The 25,915-nt window shown below is 40.5% G+C and overlaps 1 protein-coding gene across 3 annotated transcripts in view; it reads right to left on the bottom strand.

The window, feature by feature from the left end:
• The window catches only part of LOC128657100 (zinc finger protein OZF-like), a 155,728-nt gene that overhangs the window by 100,903 nt on the left and 28,910 nt on the right, over positions 1 to 25,915 (bottom strand). For all 3 annotated transcript variants that reach the window (XM_053711347.1, XM_053711349.1, XM_053711348.1), the window contains exon 7: positions 19,755 to 19,853. In XM_053711347.1, coding sequence (XP_053567322.1) covers positions 19,755 to 19,853 — 99 coding nt within the window. The remainder of the gene's footprint in view (positions 1 to 19,754; positions 19,854 to 25,915) is intronic.

The raw sequence follows: 25,915 nt of genomic DNA, 5'->3' as shown, positions 1-25,915 counted from the left end.
CCCCCTGAAGATCTCCCTACCTTGAGTCGTCTTCACCCAGCCGAGCACCGATGGACCAAAAGAAGACATCCAGAGCGGCAGAAGTCTTCATCCTATCTGGGCAGAAGAGGACATCCGGACCGGCAGACATCTTCATCCAAGCGGCATCTTCTATCTTCATCCATCCGACGAGGAGCAGCTCCATCTTCAAGACCTCCGGCGCGGAACATCCTTCTTCAACGACGACTAGACGACGAATGAAAGTTCCTTTAAGTAGGAAAAATCTGATTGGCTGATCAGATTCAAGTTCAATCGGATTGGCTGATCCAATCAGCCAATCAGATTGAGCTTGCATTCTATTGGCTGATCGGAACATCCTTGATGCAATGATAGCAGTAAATAATTTATAGTAAGCATTAAGAATTGATATAGGTCTATATGACGCTGGATCCTCAGGGTCCTTACCTTTCTTTAATATTAGAGAAATACGTGCTGCGGAAAAGTAATTCGACATAGCATTATTCAAATAAAAATAATAATTAAATAAGCTCCCTAATATATCTTTCATTTCATCCTTTAAGATTTTATAATATTCTATCAGCAGGAAGTCCAGGCCAGGTGCCTTATTTATACTAGCTGATTTGATAGCTTCCACAATCTCATCCTCAGTGATAGGGTGATTCAACATTAAAAGATCTTCTTCAAAAATCCTAGGAAATTTAATCTTAGTCCAAACATTATCTAGATTGTCCAGATCTACATCTGGCTCTGCATAAAGTTCCTGATAAAATAAAAAAAAAGCTTTACTAATATCCACGGAATTGGTATATCTCATATTATCCACTTTAATAGCTGGAATAAAAATGTTATTCTTTCTAATTTTGACAATATTTAGCAGAATTCCCATAGAATTCCTCTTACGGAGATCTCTGCTTTAAAAAGATGTCCCTTTCCCTTCTTGCCTTACAATATTTATCCCAATTATAAACCGATTTATCGCTATAATATCGTCTGAATGCGTTTCTAACTTGGGAAGCTAATTGAGATTCCGTAGCAGTGCCTTTCTTTCTCCAGCTACAAAGATACAATTTAATTTCCCCCCGCATGAAGGACTTAGAGTCTTCCCAATAAGTCTCTATTTTATTAACATAAGAGATATTAAATGTAGCAAAATCCTTCTACTTTTGTCTTAACCAACCAACAAATCTTGGACTTATTTAACAAAAAACACAGGAAAGTAGAAAGAGAAATTTTATTTTAAATATTTTTATTGAGGTCAAAGTTTTGGCATACATAGAGAATATGATAACATTGCATAACATTGCATGGTTGCATTCCAAAAAGGGACTTATGACAAGGTACATCATACAAATTACATCTTAATAAGGCATATGCAATTAACAATATCCACTAAATCAAAAGAGCATGATGTGGATTACAGAGTGGACATTGACATATAACAGACAACGTCTATTATCTATATGATATAAAGCTCTGAAAAGAAGCAAACGCTGCAGAGGGAAAAGAAAAGGAAAACACTTTGAACATAAGTTTGGGTACACTTGTAAATCTATAGCCTTGCTTAGTCGTATTCCCTCAGAACATATAGTAAAAGGCATATGCAATTAGCAACATCTGCTAAATCAAAGAACATAATGTAAAATTTAAAGTAAAAGTTTGTATACAGTAAATGATGTCTACTATTTATATGATATTAAGCTCTGCAATGGAACATTTGCTATAGGAAGAAAAGAAACACATGCCAATATCTACCTAAGCCTTCTATATTAAACAGGAGACAACTCTTGGACCTCATACTTTGTAGGGTAATAACATGGACAAAGGGCTATATGAAAAAGAGGAGCCAACTTGTGGAACTCATTATTTAGACCTCAGGTGTTATTTTAGTCATGACAGGTAGCAGCCAAAAAGCCACTAGGCAAGTTCGCTTAAGTATGAATGCCACGGTGAAATATCTATATATAAGAACTTTTAAGTCAAATGTAGATAATGCTAAGCAGTCTTGCTGTACTAGGTAGGAAAAATAGGGTCAGCATTCTGTTAGACAGCAAGAGTTACTATAAAGAAAGTAGTTAGGGTGCGGCATAGACAAGGTGAGCCGCCTAGTTAAAGTGAATGTCAAGTCACGTTCACCACTCTTCCTCATCTTGTTAATTACCTAAAATAAACGTTAGTTTAATTAATAATTTTTTTATAATTAAAGACTAAAACCATAATCGAAGGATTTAAAACCCTACTTCGCTTACTTTCTTCCTCCGCCCACCATCTTGTCCCTCGTATCTAATTTGATTGACATTGCCCTTAACGAATTATAGCTCATACCCCGTGGCGTCCAGCCCCTTTTTGCACACGTAACGCGATCAAACTGCGCATGCGTTCCCTAACAAATCGTCATTGACAATCCATGCTCGTTCACATGTAGCGCATGCGCAAACAATTCCGAACACCTAACGCATGCGCAATGTCTATCTACCTGTCAACCGCGGTCCGCGATCCCTAATAAAGTGTTTAACCCCTAAACCGCCGCTCCCGGACCCCGCCGCTACCTAATAAAGTTATTAACCCCTAAACCGCCGCCATCTACCTTAGCTACACCGCCGCCATCTACCCCGCCGACATCTACCCCGCTGACATCTACCCCGCCGACATCTACCCCATCTACCCCGCCGACATCTACCCCATCTACCCCGCTGACATCTAGCCCGCCGACATCTACCCCATCTACCCCGCCGACATCTACCCCATCTACCCCGCCGACATCTACCCCGCCGACATCTACCATATCTACCCCGCTGACATCTACCCCGCCGACATCTACCCGGCCGACATCTACCCCATCTACCCCGCCGACATCTACCTTAGCTACCCCGCCGCCATCTATCTTACCTACCCTGCCGCCATCTATTTTAAAAATATTAACCCCTAATTTAATCCCCCTACACTGTCGCCAGCTATACTAACTATATTAACCCTAATTATATTAGAGTTAATATAGTTATTATATTATATATATATTAAGTATAATAACCCTATCTAACTCCCTAACTAAATTCTTATTAAAATAGATCTAATTAATATTAATAATTAAAATAACATAATTTATGCTTACCTGATAAATTCCTTTCTCCTGTAGTGTAGTCAGTCCACGGATCATCCATTACTTATGGAATATATCTCTTCCTAACAGGAAACTGCAAGAGAATTACCCAGCAGAGCTGCTATATAGCTCCTCCCCTCACATGTCATATTCAGTCATTCGACCAAAGCAGACGAGAAAGGAGGAACCATAGGGTACAGTGGTGACTGGAATTTAATTAAAATTTAGACCTGCCGTAAAAACAGGGCGGGCCGTGGACTGACTACACTACAGGAGAAAGGAATTTATCAGGTAAGCATAAATTATGTTTTCTCCTGTTAAGTGTAGTCAGTCCACGGATCATCCATTACTTATGGAATACCAATACCAAAGCTAAAGTACACGGATGAAGGGAGGGACAAGGCAGGAACATTAAACAGAAGGAACCACTGCCTGAAGTACCTTTCTCCCAAAAATAGCCTCAGAGGAAGCAAAAGTGTCAAATTTGTAAAATTTTGAAAAAGTGTGAAGCGAAGACCAAGTCGCAGCCTTGCAAATCTGTTCAACAGAGGCCTCATTTTTAAAGGCCCAGGTGGAAGCCACAGCTCTAGTAGAATGAGCTGTAATCCTTTCAGGAGGCTGCTGTCCAGCAGTCTCATAGGCTAAGCGTATTATGCTACGAAGCCAAAAAGAGAGAGAGGTAGCCGAAGCCTTTTGACCTCTCCTCTGTCCAGAGTAAACGACAAACAGGGAAGAAGTTTGACGAAAATCTTTAGTTGCCTGCAAATAGAATTTCAGGGCACGGACTACGTCCAGATTATGCAAAAGTCGTTCCTTCTTTGAAGAAGGGTTAGGACACAGAGATGGAACAACAATCTCTTGATTGATATTCCTGTTAGTAACTACCTTAGGTAAGAACCCAGGTTTAGTACGCAGGACTACCTTGTCTGAATGAAAAATCAGATAAGGAGAATCACAATGTAAGGCAGATAACTCAGAGACTCTTCGAGCCGAGGAAATAGCCATCAAAAACAGAACTTTCCAAGATAACAGCTTGATATCAATGGAAAGAAGGGGTTCAAATGGAACGCCTTGAAGAACATTAAGAACTAAGTTTAAGCTCCACGGCGGAGCAACAGACTTAAACACAGGCTTAATCCTAGTTAAAGCCTGACAGAAAGCCTGAACGTCTGGAACTTCAGCCAGACGTTTGTGTAGAAGAATAGACAGAGCAGAAATCTGTCCCTTTAACGAACTAGCAGATAAGCCCTTTTCTAAACCCTCTTGTAGAAAGGACAATATCCTAGGAATCCTAACCTTACTCCATGAGTAACTCTTGGATTCGCACCAATGTAAATATTTACGCCATATCTTATGGTAAATTTTTCTGGTAACAGGCTTCCTAGCCTGTATTAAGGTATCAATAACCGACTCCGAGAAGCCACGCTTTGATAGAATCAAGCGTTCAATCTCCAAGCAGTCAGCCTCAGAGAAATTAGATTTGGATGTTTGAAAGGACCCTGAATTAGAAGGTCCTGTCTCAGAGGCAGAGACCACGGTGGACAGGACGACATGTCCACTAGGTCTGCATACCAGGTCCTGCGTGGCCACGCAGGCGCTATCAGAATCACCGAAGCTCTCTCCTGTTTGATCTTGGCAATCAAACGGGGAAGCATCGGGAATGGTGGAAACACATAAGCCATGTTGAAGACCCAAGGGGCTGTCAGAGCATCTATCAGCACCGCTCCCGGGTCCCTGGACCTGGATCCGTAACAAGGAAGCTTGGCGTTCTGACGAGACGCCATGAGATCCAGATCTGGTTTGCCCCAACGACGAATCAGTTGAGCAAAGACCTCCGGATGAAGCTCCCACTCCCCCGGATGAAAAGTCTGGCGACTTAGAAAATCCGCCTCCCAGTTCTCCACGCCTGGGATGTAGATCGCTGACAGGTGGCAAGAGTGAGACTCTGCCCAGCGAATTATCTTTGAGACTTCCAACATCGCTAGGGAACTTCTGGTTCCCCCTTGATGGTTGATGTAAGCCACAGTCGTGATGTTGTCCGACTGAAATCTGATGAACCTCAGAGTTGCTAACTGAGGCCAAGCTAGGAGAGCATTGAATATTGCTCTTAACTCCAGAATATTTATTGGGAGGAGTTTCTCCTCCTGAGTCCATAATCCCTGAGCTCTCAGGGAATTCCAGACTGCTCCCCAGCCTAGAAGGCTGGCGTCTGTTGTTACAATCGTCCAATCTGGCCTGCGAAAGGTCATCCCCTTGGACAGATGTGGCCGAGAAAGCCACCAAAGAAGAGAATCTCTGGTCTCTTGATCAAGATTTAGTAGGGGGGACAAATCTGAGTAATCCCCGTTCCACTGACTTAGCATGCACAATTGCAGCGGTCTGAGATGCAGGCGCGCAAATGGTACTATGTCCATTGCCGCTACCATTAAGCCGATTACTTCCATGCACTGAGCTACTGACAGGTGTGGAATGGAGTGAAGGACACGGCAAGCATTTAGAAGTTTTAATAACCTGGCCTCTGTCAGGTAAATTTTCATCTCTACAGAATATATAAGAGTCCCTAGAAAGGGAACTCTTGTAAGTGGTAATAGAGAACTCTTTTCCACGTTCACCTTCCACCCATGCGACCTCAGAAATGCCAGAACTATCTCTGTATGAGACTTGGCGGTTTGAAAACTTGACGCTTGTATCAGAATGTCGTCTAGGTACGGAGTCACCGCTATGCCTCGCGGTCTTAGTACCGCCAGAAGTGATCCTAGAATTTTTGTAAAGATTCTTGGAGCCGTAGCTAATCCGAAGGGAAGAGCTACAAACTGGTAATGCCTGTCTAGGAAGGCAAATCTCAGATACCGGTAATGATCCTTGTGAATCGGTATGTGAAGGTAGGCATCCTTTAGGTCCACTGTGGTCATGTACTGACCCTCTTGGATCATGGGAAGGATGGTTCGAATAGTTTCCATTTTGAATGATGGAACTCTTAGAAATTTGTTTAGGATTTTTAAGTCCAAGATTGGCCTGAAGGTTCCCTCTTTCTTGGGAACCACAAATAGGTTTGAATAGAATCCCTGCCCGTGTTCCGTCCGCGGAACTGGGTGGATTACCCCCATTAGTAAGAGGTCTTGTACACAGCGTAGAAACGCCTCTTTCTTTATTTGGTTTGCTGATAACCTTGAAAGATGAAATCTCCCCCGTGGAGGAGAAGTTTTGAAGTCCAGGAGATATCCCTGAGATATGATCTCCAACGCCCAGGGATCCTGGACATCTCTTGCCCAAGCCTGGGCGAAGAGAGAAAGTCTGCCCCCCACTAGATCCGTTTCCGGATAGGGGGCCCTCTCTTCATGCTGTTTTGGGGGCAGCAGCAGGTTTCTTGGCCTGCTTGCCCCTGTTCCATGACTGGTTAACTTTCCAGCCCTGCCTGTAACGAGCAACAGCTCCTTCCTGTCTTGGAGCGGAGGAAGTTGATGCTGCTCCTGCCTTGAAGTTACGAAAGGCACGAAAATTAGACTGTTTGGCCTTTGATTTGGCCCTGTCCTGAGGTAGAGCATGGCCCTTACCTCCCGTAATGTCAGCAATAATTTCTTTCAAGCCGGGCCCGAATAAGGTCTGCCCTTTGAAAGGAATATTAAGCAATTTAGATTTAGAAGTCACGTCAGCTGACCAGGATTTAAGCCATAGCGTTCTGCGCGCTTGGATGGCGAATCCGGAGTTCTTAGCCGTAAGTATGGTTAAATGCACAACGGCATCAGAAACAAATGCGTTAGCTAGCTTAAGTGTTTTAAGCTTGTTGATTATTTCATCCAATGGAGCTGAGCGAATGGCCTCTTCCAGAGACTCAAACCAGAATGCTGCCGCAGCAGTGACAGGCGCAATGCATGCGAGGGGCTGTAAAATAAAACCTTGATGAACAAACATTTTCTTAAGGTAACCCTCTAATTTTTTATCCATTGGATCTGAAAAGGCACAACTATCCTCCACCGGGATAGTGGTACGCTTAGCTAAAGTAGAAACTGCTCCCTCCACCTTAGGGACCGTCTGCCATAAGTCTCGTGTGGTGGCGTCAATAGGAAACATTTTCCTAAATATGGGAGGAGGGGTAAAAGGCACACCCAGTCTATCCCACTCCTTGCTAATAATCTCTGTAAGCCTTTTTGGTATAGGAAATACGTCAGTACACACCGGTACCGCATAGTATCTATCCAACCTACATAATTTCTCTGGAATTGCAACCGTGTTACAATCATTCAGAGCCGCTAATACCTCCCCTAGCAATGTGCGGAGGTTCTCTAGCTTAAATTTAAAATTGGAAATCTCTGAATCCAGTCTCCCTGGATCAGATCCGTCACCCACAGAATGAAGCTCTCCGTCCTCACGTTCTGCAAACTGTGACGCAGTATCTGACATGGCTCTCATCTCATCCGCGCGCTCTATCCTTAACCCAGAGCTATCGCGCTTGCCTCTTAATTCTGGCAACCTAGATAATACTTCTGTCATAACAGTAGCCATGTCTTGCAAAGTGATTTGTAAGGGCCTCCCTGATGTACTTGGCGCCACAAAATCACGCACCTCCTGAGCGGGAGGCGAGGGTACTGACACGTGAGGAGAGTTAGTCGGCATAACTTCCCCCTCGTCGTCTGGTGATAATTTCTTTACATGTAAAGATTGACTTTTATTTAAAGTAGCATCAATGCAATTAGTACACAAATTTCTATTGGGCTCCACATTGGCCTTTAAACATAGTGAACAAAGAGATTCCTCTGAGTCAGACATGTTTAAACAAACTAGCAATGAGACTAGCAAACTTGGAAATACTTTTCAAAATTAATTTACAAGCAATATAAAAAACGTTACTGTGCCTTTAAGAAGCACAGAAAAACTGACACAGTTGAAATAACAATGACCAAAACAGTTATAGCAACCAAATTTTCACAGTAAATGTATTAAGTTAGCAAAGGATTGCACCCACCAGCAAATGGATGATTAACCCCTTAGTACCCAAAAACGGATAACAATTATATAATTAACGTTTTTCTCACAGTCAAATACACTGTCACAGGACTGCTGTGCCTGATTACCTCCCTCAAAATGGATTTTGAAGACCCCTGAGCTCTCTAGAGACGATCTGGATCATGGAGGTAGACAGATTGTGACTGAATTTTTACTGCGCAAAAAAGCGCTAAAATAGACCCCTCCCACTCATATTACAACAGTGGGGAAGCTCAGAAACTGTTTCTATGCAGAAAACAAAAATGGCCATGTGGTAAAAATTATGCCCTAATAAGTTTTATCACCAAGTACCTCACAAAAACGATTAACAAGCCAGTAAACGTTTTAAACATACATTTGAAAGTTATGTATTATTATTAATAAGCCTGCTACCAGTCGCTTTTACTGCAGTTAAGGCTCATACATTATTTCAGTATTAACAGTATTTTCAGAGTCAATTCCATTCCTTAGAAAAATACATTCAGTGTACACACACACACACACACATCAGCCTGATACCAGTCGCTATCACTGCATTTAAGGCTGAACTTACTTTACAATGGTATCAGCAGTATTTTCTCAGTCAATTCCATTCCTCAGAAAATAAATTACTGCACATACCTCATTTGTTGCAGGGGAGCCCTGCATGCTATTCCCCTTCTCTGAAGTTACCTCACTCCTCAGATGAGAAACAGCCAGTGGATCTTAGTTACGTCTGCTAAGACCATAGAAAAAAACCCAGGCAGATTCTTCTTCTAATGCTGCCTGAGAATAAACAGCACACTCCGGTGCCATTTAAAATAACAAACTTTTGATTGTAGAAATAAACTAAGTTAAAAAACACCACAGATCTCTCACAGCTTCCTTTTTAGTTAGGCTGCAAGAGAATGACTGAATATGACATGTGAGGGGAGGAGCTATATAGCAGCTCTGCTGGGTAATTCTCTTGCAGTTTCCTGTTAGGAAGAGATATATTCCATAAGTAATGGATGATCCGTGGACTGACTACACTTAACAGGAGAAATTCCTATTTAAATCTAAATACTTACCTATAAAATAAACCCTAATATAGCTACAATATAACTAATAATTACATTGTAGCGATTTTAGGGTTTATATTTATTTTACAGGCAACTTTGTATTTATTTTAACTAGGTACAATAGCTATTAAATAGTTATTTACTATTGAATCGCTACCTAGTTAAAATAATTACCAATGTACCTGTAAAATAAATCCTAACCTAAGTTACAAATACACCTACGCTATCAATAAATTAAATAAACTACAAATATCTAAACTAAAATACATTAAATTAAACTAAACTAAATTACCAAAAAAACAAACACTAAATTACAAAAAATAAAAAAAAATTACAAGATTTTTAAGCTAATTACACCTATTCTAAGCCCCCTAATAAAATGATAAAGCCCCCCAAAATAAACAAATTTCCCTGCCCTATTCTAAATTTAAAAAGTTCAAAGCTCTTTTACCCGTATCAGCCCTTAAAAGGGCCTTTAGCGGGGCATGCCCCAAAGAAAACTGCTCTTTTGCCTGTAAAGATAAACACAATACCACCCCCCAACATTACAACCCACCACCCACATACCCCGATTCTAAATCCACCCAAACCCCCCTTAAATAAACCTAACACTACCACCCTGAAGATCTCCCTACCTTGTATTCACCCAGCCGGGCAGAACTCTTCATCCGATCTGGGCGATGTCCAATCAAGCGGCAGTGAACTCTTCTTCCATCCGGCGATGTCTTCAAGCAAAGCAGCATCTTCAATCTTCTTTCTTCGCTCCTCCGCCGCGGAGCATCCATCCGGCACGAAGACTAAACGAGGAATGAGGTACCTTTAAATGACGTCATCCAAGATGGCGTCCGTCGAATTCCGATTGGCTGATAGGATTCTATCAGCCAATCGGAATTAAGGTAGAAAAATCTGATTGGCTGATTGAATCAGCCAATCAGATTCAAGTTCAATCCGATTGGCTGATTCAATCAGCCAATCAGATTTCTCTACCTTAATTCCGATTGGCTGATAGCATCCTATCAGCCAATTGGAATTGGACGGACGCCACCTTGGATGACGTCATTTAAAGGAACCTCATTCGTCGGGAAGTCGTCGTGCCGGATGGATGCTCCGCGGCGGAGGAGCAAAGAAAGAAGATTGAAGATGCCGCTTTGCTTGAAGACATCACCGGATGGAAGAAGACTCTCTGCCGCTTGCTTGAAGACATCGCCGGATGGAAGAAGACTTCTCTGCAGCTTGATTGAAGACATCTCCCGGATCGGATGAAGAGTTCTGCTCGGCTGGGTGAATACAAGGTAGGTAGATCTTCAGGGGGGTAGTGTTAGGTTTATTTAAGGTTTATTTTTTTAAATTTTTTGTAAATTAGTGTTTGTTTTTTTGTGTAATTTAGTTTAGATTATTTTATTGTATTTTAGTTTAGATATTTGTAGTTTATTTAATTTATTGATAGTGTAGGTGTATTTGTAACTTAGGTTAGGATTTATTTTACAGGTAAATTGGTAATTATTTTAACTAGGTAGCTATTAAATAGTTATTAACTATTTAATAGCTATTGTAACTAGTTAAAATAAATACCAAGTTACCTTTAAAATAAATATAAACCCTAAAATAGCTACAATGTAATTATTAATTACATTGTAGCTATCTTAGGGTTTATTTTATAGGTAAGTATTTAGATTTAAATAGGAATATTTTCATTAATAATATTAGATTTATTTTAATAAGAGTTTAGTTAGGGATGCTAGAGTTAGATAGGGTTATTATACTTAATATATAGATAATATAATAACGATATTAACTATATTAACCCTAATATAATTAGGGTTAATATAGTTAATATATATAATAACTATATTAACCCTAATATAATTAGGGTTAATATAGTTAATATAGCTGGCGGCGGTGTAGGGCGATTAGATTAGGGGTTAATGTGTTTAATATAGGCGGCGGCGGTGTAGGGGGATTAAATTAGAGGTTAATACATTTATTATAGGTAGGGCCGGTGTAGGGGGATTAGATTAGGGGGTAATACATTTATTATAGGTGGCCGCGGTGTAGGGGGATTTAGATTAGATGCAAAAGAGCAGTTTACTTTGTGACAAAGCCCCGCCAAAAGCCCTTTTAAGGGTTGGTAAAAGAGCTGAATTCTTTGGGGCAAAGCCCTGCAAAAAGCCCTTTTAAGGGCTGGCAATAGAGCTATTACTTTGGGGTAATGCCACGCAAAAAGCCCTTTTCAGGGCTATTTTTAGGGTTAGACTTGGGTTTAGTGGTAGGGATAGTTTAGTATTTTAGGGGTTAAATAATTTAATATAGCTGGAGGCGGGGTAGGGGGATTAGATTAGGGGTTAATTAATTTAATATAGGTGGCGGCGGGGTAGGAGGATTAAATTAGGGGTTAATAATTTTAAAATAGATGGCGGCGGGGTAGGAGCTCACATTAGGGGGTAGGTAAGGTAAATGGCGGCGGTGTAAGGGGCTCACTTTAGTGGGTAGGTAAGGTAGATGGCGGCGGTGTAAGGGGCAGTTTAATATTGTTGGCGACGGTGTAGGGGGATCACATTAGGGGGTAGTTAATGAAGGTGGCGGCGGGGTCCGGGAGCGGCGGTTTAGGGGTTAAATATTTTATTAGGGATTGCGGCGGGGGATCGCGGTTGACAGCTAGATAGACATTGCGCATGCGTTAGGTGTATTTTGTAGCTAGTTTAGGGAGTTACGGGGCTCCAATAGAAGCGTAAGGCTTACTACGGCTGCTTTTTGTGGCGATGTGAAAATGGAGTAAGATTTCTCCATTTTCGCCACGTAAGTCCTTACGCTATATATTGGATACCAAACTGCGCTGGTTTGGTATACCTGCCTATGGCCCAAAAAAACTACGGGCGACGGCAGAAATATACGAGCGTTACTTCTAGGTTACGCCGTATATGTGATACCAAACCAGCGCAAATTTCAGCGTCGCCGGCATTTGCGGGCGACGCTGCATATCGGATCGGGCCCTTGCAGCGTTCACAATTCGCTTACAACATAGTAATGAATGAATAGCTAGTCATTGAATACTATGTTGTAACGATTGACGCCTGTGCTTTAGGCATAAAAATTTTTGGGTCACGCAGGCGCAAATCGATTGTATGGGGAATGGTGCGCATGCGCAATTGTTCCGGCAATCGGGAACGCACATTTGAAGTACGTACAGAGCGGGTGGGACCGCTCTGTACGTAATAAAGGCAATTATCCGGAAATACATGGAGGGCGGAGCTAGGAACGGCCGGGAATGTAAATATAAAGTGTATTTATAACTATAATATATATAAAAAAAAATTAAAAAAAGTTGCGATCATACTATATATTAGATGAGGAATAGAATACAGGCTGCAAAAACGAAAAACTTTACCTTCACTTTAACCCTCCTAAACTAGGAGGTTTATTATATATGAGGGGGGAGGTGGTAGGTTAAACGTAATAAGCAGCCTGTGCTGTTGCATTATGACTCAGAGTAAACAAACTTCAATATCGCAAAGCTACATAACCAAGTAAAAAAAAAGCATCAATTTAGGCATTTAAATCTGATATCTGTGAAGGGTAAGGAAAGCAATAGATATGTATAGCAGACAAGCACATATAGAAATTAAGTGGTCAGCTGAGTCATGAAAGGTACTAAAAAACAAACAAACATAATTTATGTTGAGCTGTAGATGCTTCCCCTAGGAGAAGCACTTGTAATCAATACCTGTCTTAGCAAACTTGGACAGTGATAAACAGAATGTGATAGATAACACTGTCGTCACTCATAATACTTATAGACTTAGTTGGATATTACATAACGAAGGGTAAATGAACCACATTTTTTAGTTTAAAATGTTGGAGAAACAATAGATCTCCTAACTATGAATAACTAGGTAACATTTTAAATGTAGAGACAGAATATTAAAACAGATTATACATTCTAATGAACTAGAGCAAGCTTTTAACTTTCAAATGCAAAGACTGTGAGACAGTAAGTGTGCGGTTTGATAGGAAGCCCTTGGACACCCACTACTCGCCAACTTTGCTGGACACAACAGTTAGCTTAACTATAATAGAAAACTTATATATGTAAACGAAACCCAAATGTAACCTGAAAATGCAGTGAATAGCAATTATATATATCCAGACCAAACAAACATAAGCAATGGTTGATATAGGGGGCAAAATAGAGTCACAGACTTAGAAAGTAATCTTCAATTTGCTGTTATAGTCCTCCAGGATCCCACTGAAAGGATGACCAGTCCACACAGAAAATGTCAGATGTAACACAATATATAGATAACATCCACAACAATAACATTTTTAGCTCTGAAAAAACTGCAGAAAACAGGAAATACAGTCTTTAAGCGGATATCTATTTGTGTGAATCAGGCTGATCCCCTCCAGGTAGAATTGGATATCCCAGCCCACACAAAATAAACATAATGCAGCACGCTTGAAAAAGGAGAGAGATACCCCAGATAATATAGAATAAAGTCACATCAGATTTGTGTCCCAATATTGTCAATAACGTTGACTCAGCATATAAATATTAAAAATATAGAGAACACAAGTATAAGGATTTTTAGGGTATGAGTAAACAGGGAACATCAATATACTCTGTGTTACCTTAATCTCAACTACTAATATGTGGCTCACAAACATAGTCTACTGACCTGTGAAAAGGTAGACATAGCCTTAACCCATTGAGCTATAATGATATAAAACTATCAATTGTTTCAGTACAGCCTATCGTTATATGCAGCTCATTTGGTAACTTAAGTTATCTTATTAGATTAACTGCTAAGAACAGTGTAAATTAAGCAGACCCAGCTTGTGCCTAACTGCAACAACCCTCATCTCTTCTATTAATAAGCGCTGAAGCCAGGATCGTAGATAATACGAGTGTAAGAGTATGTCCTCGTAGAGAGCTAGTCTGCTTCGTATTGTAGAAGCTTGTGTCTCTCTTATGTAAGATCACACTGCCGTTTCCTTCATATAACTTGTAAAACATTCAACTTGGGTGCAAAACAAACTAATGTATACCATACACAATTTAAAGTCTAGCAGTAAGAAAGTGAAAAAAGTCTCTCCCGAGAAATCCTGCTGCCATCAGCTTTATAGAACGGTTGCAGTCCAGTTATGAGATGATAAAGGCACTGATAGAAAGTCCTATCTCTTCCTAGGACTATCCAATGCCGTGCTTGGGGTCAGCCTGTCTCATGAGTGGCGGGGAATAATGATGCATTAGCAGTCGGGTTGATGAATGTCCAAAATCGCTCAAGCCCTGCCTCGCAGAACTGCTGTTATCAGGAGAAACCTGAACATAGCGCTTAGCTTTGATGCTCAATGAGTACAAAACTCTGGCCGTGGCTTGGACTAGCTGATCCCCAACAGAGTAGGCAAGTATGTAAGCATAGGGGAAAGACAGACTACTGGGCATCACATACGGTGCCATCTCTGGAGTGTTATCCTGCGTGACCAGTAGCGTCTTTATTAATTCCACTGGCGGTACACCCTGGCTGCTGCCGCCGAGACTCTCTGGAACAGTCTCTATCTCAGGGGAGGCTGAACCTATGTCTATCGGGTTCTGAGGAGAAGAGCCAAGTGCTTCAGCCATAGAGTTTAGGAGTCCTGCATGATGAATATCTAGTAAATCGGCTAACACTGTGAGAAAAGTGGAAGGCTCTATCCTCTACAATACGCTTGATAGTTGGTAACACTGGTGTAGTTTCGGGCTCTAAATAAATAATAGGATCAAGTCAGCATAGCGGCTGGAAGTGTTGTGGCGTAGTTAGAACAAAAACCGCCATTGCATGTTTTCAATCCTGAGGAGTTCAGACGATAAAGAGATCACTGTATCGTAGCCCAAAACTACATAATTGATATCTCCGTATAGCTGGCAGAGTTAGTTGTTTGTCATTCAACTTTTCATGCTCATTACCCTCCGTAATTATATGCTTTTGGTTCTTTTTTGGTCATACTTGCGCAGAGCTTTTCACTTAAGCGGCCATCTCTGTTGACTCCTGGCTCCGCCCCGAAAGAGAAATTTTTATTTTTGATAGTGGCTACGGATAAGAACACAACTGAAACTATGTCTTCAATAATAGCTTCCGATTTCAAAATAGCCAGAGGTTCCGATAATTAAGAGCATATCAATTCCAGAAAAAGTCTTATCAACTTTCGACTCATGTGAAACTGCGGACATCCGGGTTTTTAATCTCCATATATCTACCAAATTAAGTTCAAAACAGAGTTTTTTTTAAATATTTTGCTATTTTATGATATTCTCTTTTTGTTGAAAACCTATCCAACTCAGAACAAAGGGACATATTAAAATCCCCCCAAGATAAGATTCCCACCTATAAAAGGAAATTATTTAATGCTAATACTATCCCAAAATGCGGGGGAGAATATGTTAGGACCATATACATTACAAAACGTATAGTTGCAACTATTAATTTGAATTTGTAAAATAATATATATTCCTTCTGAATCTGCTTCAACTCTTATAATATTATAATCCAGATTTTTATGTAATAAAATAGCTACACCTGATCTCCTTTTGACTGCCGGAGAGGCCAATACCTTCCTAACTCATTTTCTACATTTCAGTTTAGGAAGTTCTGACTCTTTAAGATGTGTTTCCTGCAGCATTACCAGATCCGGATTAAATTATACAAATATTTAGTAATGAGTTAACGCTTCCTAGGGGAAGTTATACCCCCTATGTTCCAAGAGGGAATATTAAACTTATCTGAAGCCGGGGCCATAGCTAACTCATAAAAAAAATAATATTCTCCCCTCCAACTTGTCTACAGAAAACAGGGAGGACCATGCAGGATGAAGAGAGAAGGGAAAAAAAACAAACAAACAAAAAAAACCCTGAATAAACACATAATTTAAAAACACTGCAATACCTAAATGTAATATATAAGGAACTGCTCCTTTGATTACATAAAAAACCAAACTGTACAAGCTTCTTATTGTAAATAAAAAAAATCATCATAATTGTTACTACAACCATTTAAATATGAAACCATCGGTCTAAACCTTATACCAGACCTAGAATATATCTCAGCATCTATACTACCTAGTAGCAATAAACTCTTGTGCTTCCTGAGGATTATTAAGAACTAGTCTAGTACCATTTTCTTCAACTATTTTCTTTGCAGGATAAATCAACCAAGCTTTGAGCCCTTTATTATAAAGTTTTGTACATAAAGGGGCCATCTGTTTCCTTTGTTTGTTTTGTAGAGGTTTCCAGTGAGAAATCTTAAATAAAATAAAAGCTTATTCTTATCAAATATAAATGACTCAGTTTTTCTATATAATTTCAGGAATTCTAATTTGTTTTGATATCTAAGTAGTTTAAAAATACACATTCTACTTCTGCCTTGTGGGTTAAGATTCCATTTTCTAGGCCCAATCCTATGTGCCCTTTCTATTGCTAGTGGGAGCTGATGTGCAGGAAAACCCAAAGCTTGTGGAAGTAATATAGAGGTAAATCTCATCAAGTCCTCATATTCAGGGCTTTCCGAGAGACCTATAATTTTTATATTATTACGCCTGGAGCAATCCTCTAGGGTCTTCCAGGCGCATTTGTAAATGAGAGATTTTAACATCTTGTCTTTGAACTATACTTTCTTGTGTGTTAACCAGATCTTCAAGATCAAAGATTCTGTTTTCTGCCTCATTTATTCTTGCCGCAAATTGCTTTACCTCATTTGATAAAGAAATAATATCTGTGGATATACTATTAAGCTCTTTTTTTAATCATGTCAAATTGTGGTGTAAACATATCAGCCAGCTGCGATAATAAAGACTGAGTATCAAATGTGGGTGTGGTAGGCTCTAGGGAAGGTTCTAAAGTAATATCTGCAATCTTATTCTTCCTGTCCTTCACTTTTGGAGGCATTATAGGTGAATTTTGTTTCACCTGAGTGATACATTTTTCCATGAGACTTGTGCCAACATAAAAATCAACAAACGTATTTGTCTAAACAACGTGACTCAAAAAACAAAACAATAACGTGCCTAATAAATACTATAAGGCGTACCTTACAGCTTATAGACATACATAGTAGCAAGGTTTTTTTTTTTTTGGTTAGGAGAGCCTATATTATATGCACAATTTCCCAGCCTATGATGGACGGCTATAGTTAAGGACAAGATACAATAACGAATAATACCCACTTAATATTTCTTCTGAACAGTCCCACTACCCCACATTCAGCTGATACCTATACAAATACAGAATAACCTAAGATTTTAGAGGTAAATCGGTTTAGTTAGTGTCGGCGATGTTTGGGAACGGCGGGTAATAGGTTTAGTTAGTGTTGGCGATGTGGGGAGGTGACCGTTTAGGGGTTAATAGGTTTAGTTAGTGTTGGCGATGTGGGGGTGGCAGTTTAGGGGTTAATAGGTTTAGTTAGTGTCGGCGATGTTGGGGGCGGCGGTTTAGGGGGGTGGCGGTTTAGGGGTTAATAGCTTTATTAAGTGTTTTAGTTAGGGTTGGCGATGTTTGGGAACTGCGGTTTAGATGAACAATGAATAATTCTGAATATGAATAAAGAATGGATCCGAAAATTCAGAAACTGATTTATTCGTTTTCAGAATTTTAATTATTGTGTCAATTTGGAAATTCAGATTCATTCGATTTGGCCAAAATTCGTCCGAAAACTAAATTCGTCCGAAACGAATTGCACATGTCTACTATTCACATAAAGCAGTGGGTGAGAGAGAAGAGAGGGCATGTGTGTGTACTATTCACACAAATCAGAGGGTGAGAGAAAAGAGAGGGCATGTGTATGTACTATTCACATAAAGTAGAGGGTGAGAAAGAATAGAGGGCATGTGTGTGTATTATCACATAAATTAGTGGCTGAGAGAGAAGAGAGGGCATGTGTGTGTAGTGTTTACATAAAGCAGAAGGTGAGAGAGAAGAGAGGGCATGTGTGTGTACTATTCACATAAAGCAAAGCAGAGGGTGAGAAAGAATAGAGGGCATGTGTGTGTACAATTCACATGAAGCAGAGGGCGAGAGAGAATAGAGGGCATGTGTATGTACTATTCACGAAGCAGAAGATGAGAGAGAATAGAGGGCATGTGTATTTTCTGTAATTTATGCAATAATTTGTGTTTTAGATAGCTAAAAATGATAAAATATTACACTGCCCCCACCCGGCTACTTCATAATGCCACCCTGCTGGCAAAATTTTCTGAGCACCTATTCCTGATATGGGGATAATACAGCACTAGTATTCCAACAGCCCCTAAACCTGACATGAGGACAAGACAGCACTAGAATTTTAACAGCCCCTATACCTGACATGGGGATAATAGAACACTTGTATTCCAACAGCCCCTATACCTGACATGAGGACAAGACAGCACTAGTATTCCAACAGCCCCTATACCCGACATGGGGAAAATGCAGCACTAGTTTTGCAACAACCCCTCTTCCTGAAATGAGAACAAGACAGCACTAGTATTTCAACAGACCCTATACATGTCATGAGCACAATACAGCACTAGTATTCCAACAGCTCCTATACCGGACATGGGGAAAATACAGTACTTTTATTCAAACAGTCCCTATACCTGACATAGGGACAACACAGCACTAGTAGTCCAACATCCCCTGTACCGTACAAGAAGAGGATTTACAAGAGGAATGCCTGTAAACTTTTAAGTACTGCCAGCAGGGATTCAGGTTTCTGAATTGGTGAGTTACCAGTGGTGGTTAGAGGAGATCTGTCTTTGTACAAATTGTGGGGCAGGAGGAAAAAAGAAACTACAGCATTTCCAGGAAATGGGGAAACTTGCTCAGTTGTAAAAGGTTAGAAAACACAGCTCCTTAGATGATTTACACACTGGCTCTATAGATTCTGATAGGAAAAAACACTGCAGGTGGAGAGGCTGGAGTAGGAGGTGCAACACAGAGTAGCAAGTATCCCCAGGATCCTCACTGAATAGCGGTCCTGCTGTTTTGTTACAGCAGTGAAAGTAAAACCTCTTGCTTTGCTTAAGGATTTATCCATCTAGCAGCCAGAACCAGGAGAAGTTTAGGCTAAGCAAATCTGGTTGACAACGTATAGGACAGTTCAGGAATAATCTGAATAGAGAGGTAAGAACTCAGCAAGCAGATTCTCAGAACGTTTTGCAGCACACAAGTGAAGTTTCAAAGCAATTAGCTTGTTAACAATCAAGCAAGGATATTCGGGCTAGACAGGGTTAAATGTGAAACGTGACATCATAGCTGGAAGAGTGGTGTTAAAGGTATAACAAGCGGCTTTAAAGAGAACATATCGCTGTGAGATTTATTTTATGCTCCCACAAAGTGCTACCAGTGTATCTGCAGCTGAACAGATCACAATGATTATACTCTGGCAGAGATAAATGACAGCAGCTGTATAGGGTTTTCTTGCTTCGTGTCTTTATATGATCAGGACTGATACAATCAAACACTAGAAACATTACAACAGTCAGTAAATAGGATATATTGTACTGTGACACTCAGTGTGTGATTGTGGTGACACCCTGGCTGGTTGATATAATGTACAGTACTTACAGACAATAAGTTATAAAACCAGGCAATACCCCATAAACAGAAGAAAAGTCACACTTGCACTTACCTTCATTGTCGCTGTCACACATTTCCTGTGTTGGAGCTTCCAGCTGACACGTTACACTCAGATCTTCTGTTTTAACATCTACGTCAAAATTAATGTAATCTGTAAGAACATTTAATAAAGACAATATTTAATGGTTTAGGATTGTATTTCACCCAGAAGCAAATAGTGTTTAACATAGTAATGGGTACTTACTAATTTCTTTACAGTTAATATTTGGGGATATACATGAACAAAACAATAAGAAATCCCTAGTGCTAATATACTACAATAGATCAACAAAGAAAGAGATGGAATATATATACGGCCCTACAATTATGTAAAGTGCTGTGTCATATAGTATATATACTAAACTTGAAAACACAGTTTCTCCCTTGGCCTTTGATTCAACATGTGACGAAAAACGTCACACGCCTATAAAACAAAGACTGATTTGGCGCCATGATGAATTATCTTGCCGATAAACGTTTGGGGTTTTATTTATATATATATATAATTTTGAACACTTGTTTTAGAGTACTAACATTTGTACCATAACTTTCATCTTATTAGACAGAAAAAGAGAAGTTTTGATGTTTTGAAATTTGTATTCTTATGATAACACATATCTCTTATAAATAGTGGTTTCCACAGCAATGCACATAAACAACGGTTTTCATTGGTTTTCCACACACCATGTGACATCAAACGTAACATGTTTAAAAAAAAATAACGCCCACTTGACTCCGCTTTAAATGCTTGAGCAGGATTACTGTACAGCTTACTTACCTCTGATACAGAAGTTATTTTAAAACTTCGAAACGCTTAAGGTGCATGTCAAGTGAGCTGTTATGTTCTTTAAAAATGGTGTTTTTACTCTGCAGTGTCCTGGATTTTTTGTTTTAAATCTGCAGCTTTCCATCAAGACCGTTCCTATGTTGGTTTTATATACAAACACTTGGTGTACTATTGTATCCAGTATATTTTTTTCAGTCCTTTTGGGATTTTTTATTGTCTGTCACTTACCTCATATACGATTGAGGTTAAAAAGTATGAGTTTATATCTGTCTTATAAAAATTAATTATCGTTAAATTGTACAAGATCACACTATGAGCTTTTGTATTCTTTTTCTATCAAACACATATTTGTGAGACCAACCATCTTCAGGAAGAGTCTACCTCCGAATTTGAACTACCTGGCTGATGACAAATCGGTGGCTTTGTCCTCCTGAACGTTTAACTTACCTCACGAGATTGAGGTAATAGCTGGTAAGCTTACACCCATTGTTTGGATTGGGATAAATCCACACTTAAAATATTGGTTAAAGGGACACTAAACCCAAATATTTTCTTTCATGATTTAGATAGAGCATGCGATTTTAAACAACTTTATAATTTACTCCTATTATCAATTTTTCTTCGTTTTTTTGCCATCTTTATTTAAAAAGTAGGAATATGATGCATTAGGAGCCAGCCCATTTTTGGTTGAGAACCTGGGTTATGCTTGCTTATTGGTGGGTAAATGTAAGCCTCCAATAAGCAAGCGCTATCTATGGTGCTGAACCTAAAATGGGCTGGCTGCTAAGATTTACATTCCTGATTTTAAAATAAAGATAGCAAGAGAACGAAGAACAATTGATAATAGGAGTAAATTAGAAAGTTGATTAAAATTTCATGCTCTATCTGAATAATGGGGAAAAAAATTGTGTTCAGTGTCCCTTTAAGGTGGACCTATACTCCTTTTAAACATCTTTGAACTACCATAAGAAATAATTTCACTTTTTATAAGACTGATCTCTGTGCGCTTGTCACTATAGATACTCTTTATTTGATCATACTTTACAGTGTAAGGGGTACATTGCGTCTTTCTACAGCAGCACGAGTACTCATTTACATTTATGCATTCTGTTTGAAGTAATATCTTGTGTGTAATATACATAAGTTAAAGTGGTGTTTTCAAGTTTGCACTTCTGTATATATTCTATATGACATCACTTTACAGAATTGCAGGACCACTTGGGCCGTATATATTCCATCGCTATCTGTCACGCCACGCCGCTCTAGCTGTTGCTAGGGACGCAGCGCCTGCTGTTCTGCTCATTGCCTAAGGAAGCGTTGGCTCCTGTGTGCGTTCGGCGGTGATGTCATCGCCGCACGATCCTTTCATTCTGAAGCCAGTCAGGATCTCCTGTGGCGCGAACCATGCGCCTATGTAAGTAGCTCACTTTCTACCTATCAGTGCCCAAGTATAGGTGTTACTTAGTGTGCTCCTGGGTGTGATTGTTACTGTATTCTGGATTGCCACAATGTTATTGAACTCTGCCTGTCTGACTACTCTGCTTGGTTAACCCATAAAGTACTGGATTGCCATACTGTTATTGAACTCTGCTTGTCTAACTACTCCGCTTGCTTAACCCTAAAATACTGGATTGCCATACAGTTGCTGAAACCCTGCCTGTCTGACCACTCTGCCTGTTTAACCCTGAACCATTGGATTGCTATACTGTTAACAAACTCTGCCTGCCTGACCATTCTATTGGTTTATTCCTGGACTGTAATTATTGGATTCCGTTGCCGATTCCTGCCTGTTTCCAGTGCTTCTATTGGTTTACCCTTGAACTGCCATACCGCTGGATTCCCTACCTGTTGCCGCCAAAGACTACCCTGCCTATTGTGAGTACCGCTTACCTCATTTTGTGAACTCTCTCTGCTCTGGGATATTCCCTATCATTCCAGCTTGACGTCGGGATAAGAAGACTACTGGCCAAGTTTGGTCTGATAGTGCAATATCCCATGAGAATTATATTATACTTGGGCCATGGACCCAAATGAGGTAGCAAGAGCAGTTTATCATCAAGGACAGATATTGGGAACCAATACCGTACAGTTGCAGAGTGTGGATTCCAAACTAGAGGCTATAACCGCTCAACTCTACTCACTAGTTGCAACGAAAGATACCGCTCCTGTTGTTGTACTGCCAGTCTCTGCTCCTAGTACTGCAACTTCTTCCCCTGCTTCTGGAAGTATACCCCGGATACCATTACCTGACAAATATGAAGGTATTACTGATTGTAGGGATTTTCTTAACAAGTGCAGGCTGCACTTTCGCAATGATCCTCACACCTTCCAGTCAAAGGTCACTTTTATCATTTCCTTACTGAAAGACAAGGCCCTAGCCTGGGTCTCCCCCCTTTTGGAACAGAACGCTCCACTCCTGAATGATGCTGATGCTTTAATTTCTGCATTATCTTCTGTGTTTGAGACTTCTGGCCGTACTTCTGCTGCAGAGTACTCTCTCCTAGATCTCCGCCAGAGCAATAGAACTGTGGCAAAATATGCCATCAAGTTTCGCACCTTGGCACTTGAGACCAGTTGGGATGGCAGTGCTCTCAAGGCAGCCTTTAGGAGAGGTCTGCGTGAATGCATTAAAGATGAACTTACTTATCGTGATGTTCCTTCTTCCTTGGATGACTTTATAACCCTTTGTATCAGTCTAGACTCTCGCTTCCAGGAGATACAAGCTGAGAGAGACAGAACTCAGAGAACCCATCCCTCCCGTCCTTCTATTCGTCCGGTCTCTGCACTATCCTCTACCCCTTCAACACCTCCAGTTACCCCAGTAGAGGAACCCATGGATCTCTCCTTCTTTAAACCCACAGAGTCTGAAAGACAGAGAAGGAGATTGAGTCTATGCTTTTATTGTGGTTCTAACTCCCACCAACTAAAGAATTGTGACATTCGGTCGGGAAAGGCCAATGCTTAGAGGATAACACTGGGGTACCTCTAAGCATGATCACTACTAAATCCCCTCACTCCTCTCGGATCCTGGTACCTGTTACCCTTACCTTCCTTAAAAATTCTGTCGACACTAAAGTCTTCATTGATTCAGGGGCAGCTGGAAACTTTCTGGATCACCTTTTTATGATTCAGGCTGGGTTGCCTCGTTTGCAGAAAATACATTGTTTCAAAATAACTAACTACTCTGGATGGCACTCCCCTTGGTTCAGGGTTAATCCATTTTGAGTCAACGCCCCTGACCCTGACTGTGGGAGTCCTTTATACCGAACAGATGCATTTTGAGGTCATTCATTCCCCAGCACAGCCTGTCATCCTTGGTCTTCCTTGGCTTTGTATACACAATCCACAGTTCGACTGGGCTGAGGGACAATTGGCCTCCTGGGGTACCTCCTGCCTTGCTAAGGTTACTCCTCTGCTCCGCATTCCCCATAGCCAGTCTACAGACCCCTTCAAGCCTTCCCTCAGTATATGCGGATTTCACAGATGTGTTTAAAAAGAAAGAAGCCGATGTGCTGCCACCCCAACGTCCTTACGACTGCAAATTGACCTCTTTCCCGGAGCCCCACTTCCTATAGGGAGGACTTATCCTCTCTCCAATGCTGAAACCAAGTCCAAGGAGGAGTACATTCAAGAGAAGCTAGTTAAAGGTTTCATTCGCCCTTCCTCCTCTCCTGCTGGGGCAGGCTTCTTTCTCGTCAGTAAGAAGGATGGTGGGCTCAGACCCTGTATCGAATACTGGGCCTTAAACAACAGCACTATCAAGAATCGCTATCCCATTCCTTTGATCACTGAACTGTATGATTCACTTCAGAATGCTCGCCAAGCTGGACTTACATGGGGCATACAATCTGATTCATACCTTCCCAGGGTATGAATGGAAGACCGCCTTCAACACGAGATCAGGGCATTATGAATACCTTGTAATGCCCTTTGGGCTGTGTAATGCCCCTGCAGTCTTCCAGGCATTTGTCAACGATGTCTTCTGTGACCTCCTCAATCGCACTGTCATCGTCTACCTGGATGATATCCTTATTTTTATTTTAAACACGTGAAACAGGTACTTCTATGTCATAGAGACAATTCTCTGGTAGCCAAACTAGAAAAATGTGAGTTTGATTAAGTTCAGATCCAGTTCCTTGGTTATGTCATCTCGAAGGAGGGTTTTGCCATGAATCCTGCTAAGTTCACCGCAGTTCTGGAATGGCCTCAACCCACTTCATTAAAGGAACTACAGAGATTCTTGGGGTTCTCAAATTATTAACACAAGTTTATAAAGAACTTTTCCCAAATAGTTGCTCCACTCACTGAGTTGACTAAACGGAACATAGACTGTAAACATTGGCTTCCTGAACCCATAAATGCCTTCTCTCGTCTGAAAAAAAAGCATTTTGTTCTGCTCCTGTGCTCTGCCATCCTGATCCTGATCTACAGTTCACTTTAGAGGTTGATGCCTCCGAGATAGGGGCTGGAGCAGTTCTAACCCAAATGGATTCTTTAACCTTCAAGTTGCACCCTGTAGCCTTTTTCTCTAAATGCTTTACTCCTTTTTTTGGTTTTCAAAACTTTATTAAGTAATAAAGAAAAGAACAGTACATACATCAAAAAGTAATAAGATACATAGAGTTTAGCCATATCTTCTGTTAAAACATCCATGGCAGAGCTATAAAGTCTTTGTAAATATTGAGTGGTTTGGGAATAAAAGACAGTTCATGAATAATTCCAGCTTCCCATTCATTTCTATTTTGACGTACAACAAGAAGAAAAACATCATAACTGTTTTGCGATATGTAATTTGATGAAATAACAGGTAATACGGACAGAGAGCAACACTAAAAGAGAAAACGAGAAAAGATAGAAGGGGGGGGGAGAGAGAAAAGAAAAAAAAAAGGGGGGGGAAGAGGAGAGAGGGGAGGGGGAGGTATCATATGGGGAGGGAGAAGGGAAAAGTCCACCAACCTTCCCATTGAAGGGAGGGTATCAATTTGAGCCACGGCAAGTCAGACGAGAGTACGGTGTCACCTAGCCAGGTACATCTTTATGTGTTAAGTCCTGAGTCAGAAAACGCTTGTCTCCAAAGGTCAAGCATAAGTTCATGGGTTTCTACCCTACCGTCTCTCAGATATCTATACCTTTCAAGCAGTAGGTATCTATCTACCTGAGTGATCCACTCCTGCACAGAGGGAACCTCAACACTCTTCCATTTCCTAGGGACAAGGGATTTGGCGCTATTAAGCATTATGAAAAAAGTTGCTTTGTTGGTTTGTCCCTAAATTTAAGAAGGCCATAGTATAGTAAGAGATTGGGTGACCTAGGCAAGGGGGATCCAATTATTGTCTCCATTTTATCTAAAACTGAGTGCCAATATGATTCAACATGTCTGCATCCCC

The sequence above is a fragment of the Bombina bombina genome, chromosome 4 (genome assembly GCF_027579735.1).
Source record: "Bombina bombina isolate aBomBom1 chromosome 4, aBomBom1.pri, whole genome shotgun sequence".
Lineage (NCBI taxonomy): Eukaryota > Metazoa > Chordata > Amphibia > Anura > Bombinatoridae > Bombina > Bombina bombina.
The sequence above is the reverse complement of the archived record's forward strand: the minus strand, read 5'-3'. Positions and strand labels throughout refer to the sequence as shown.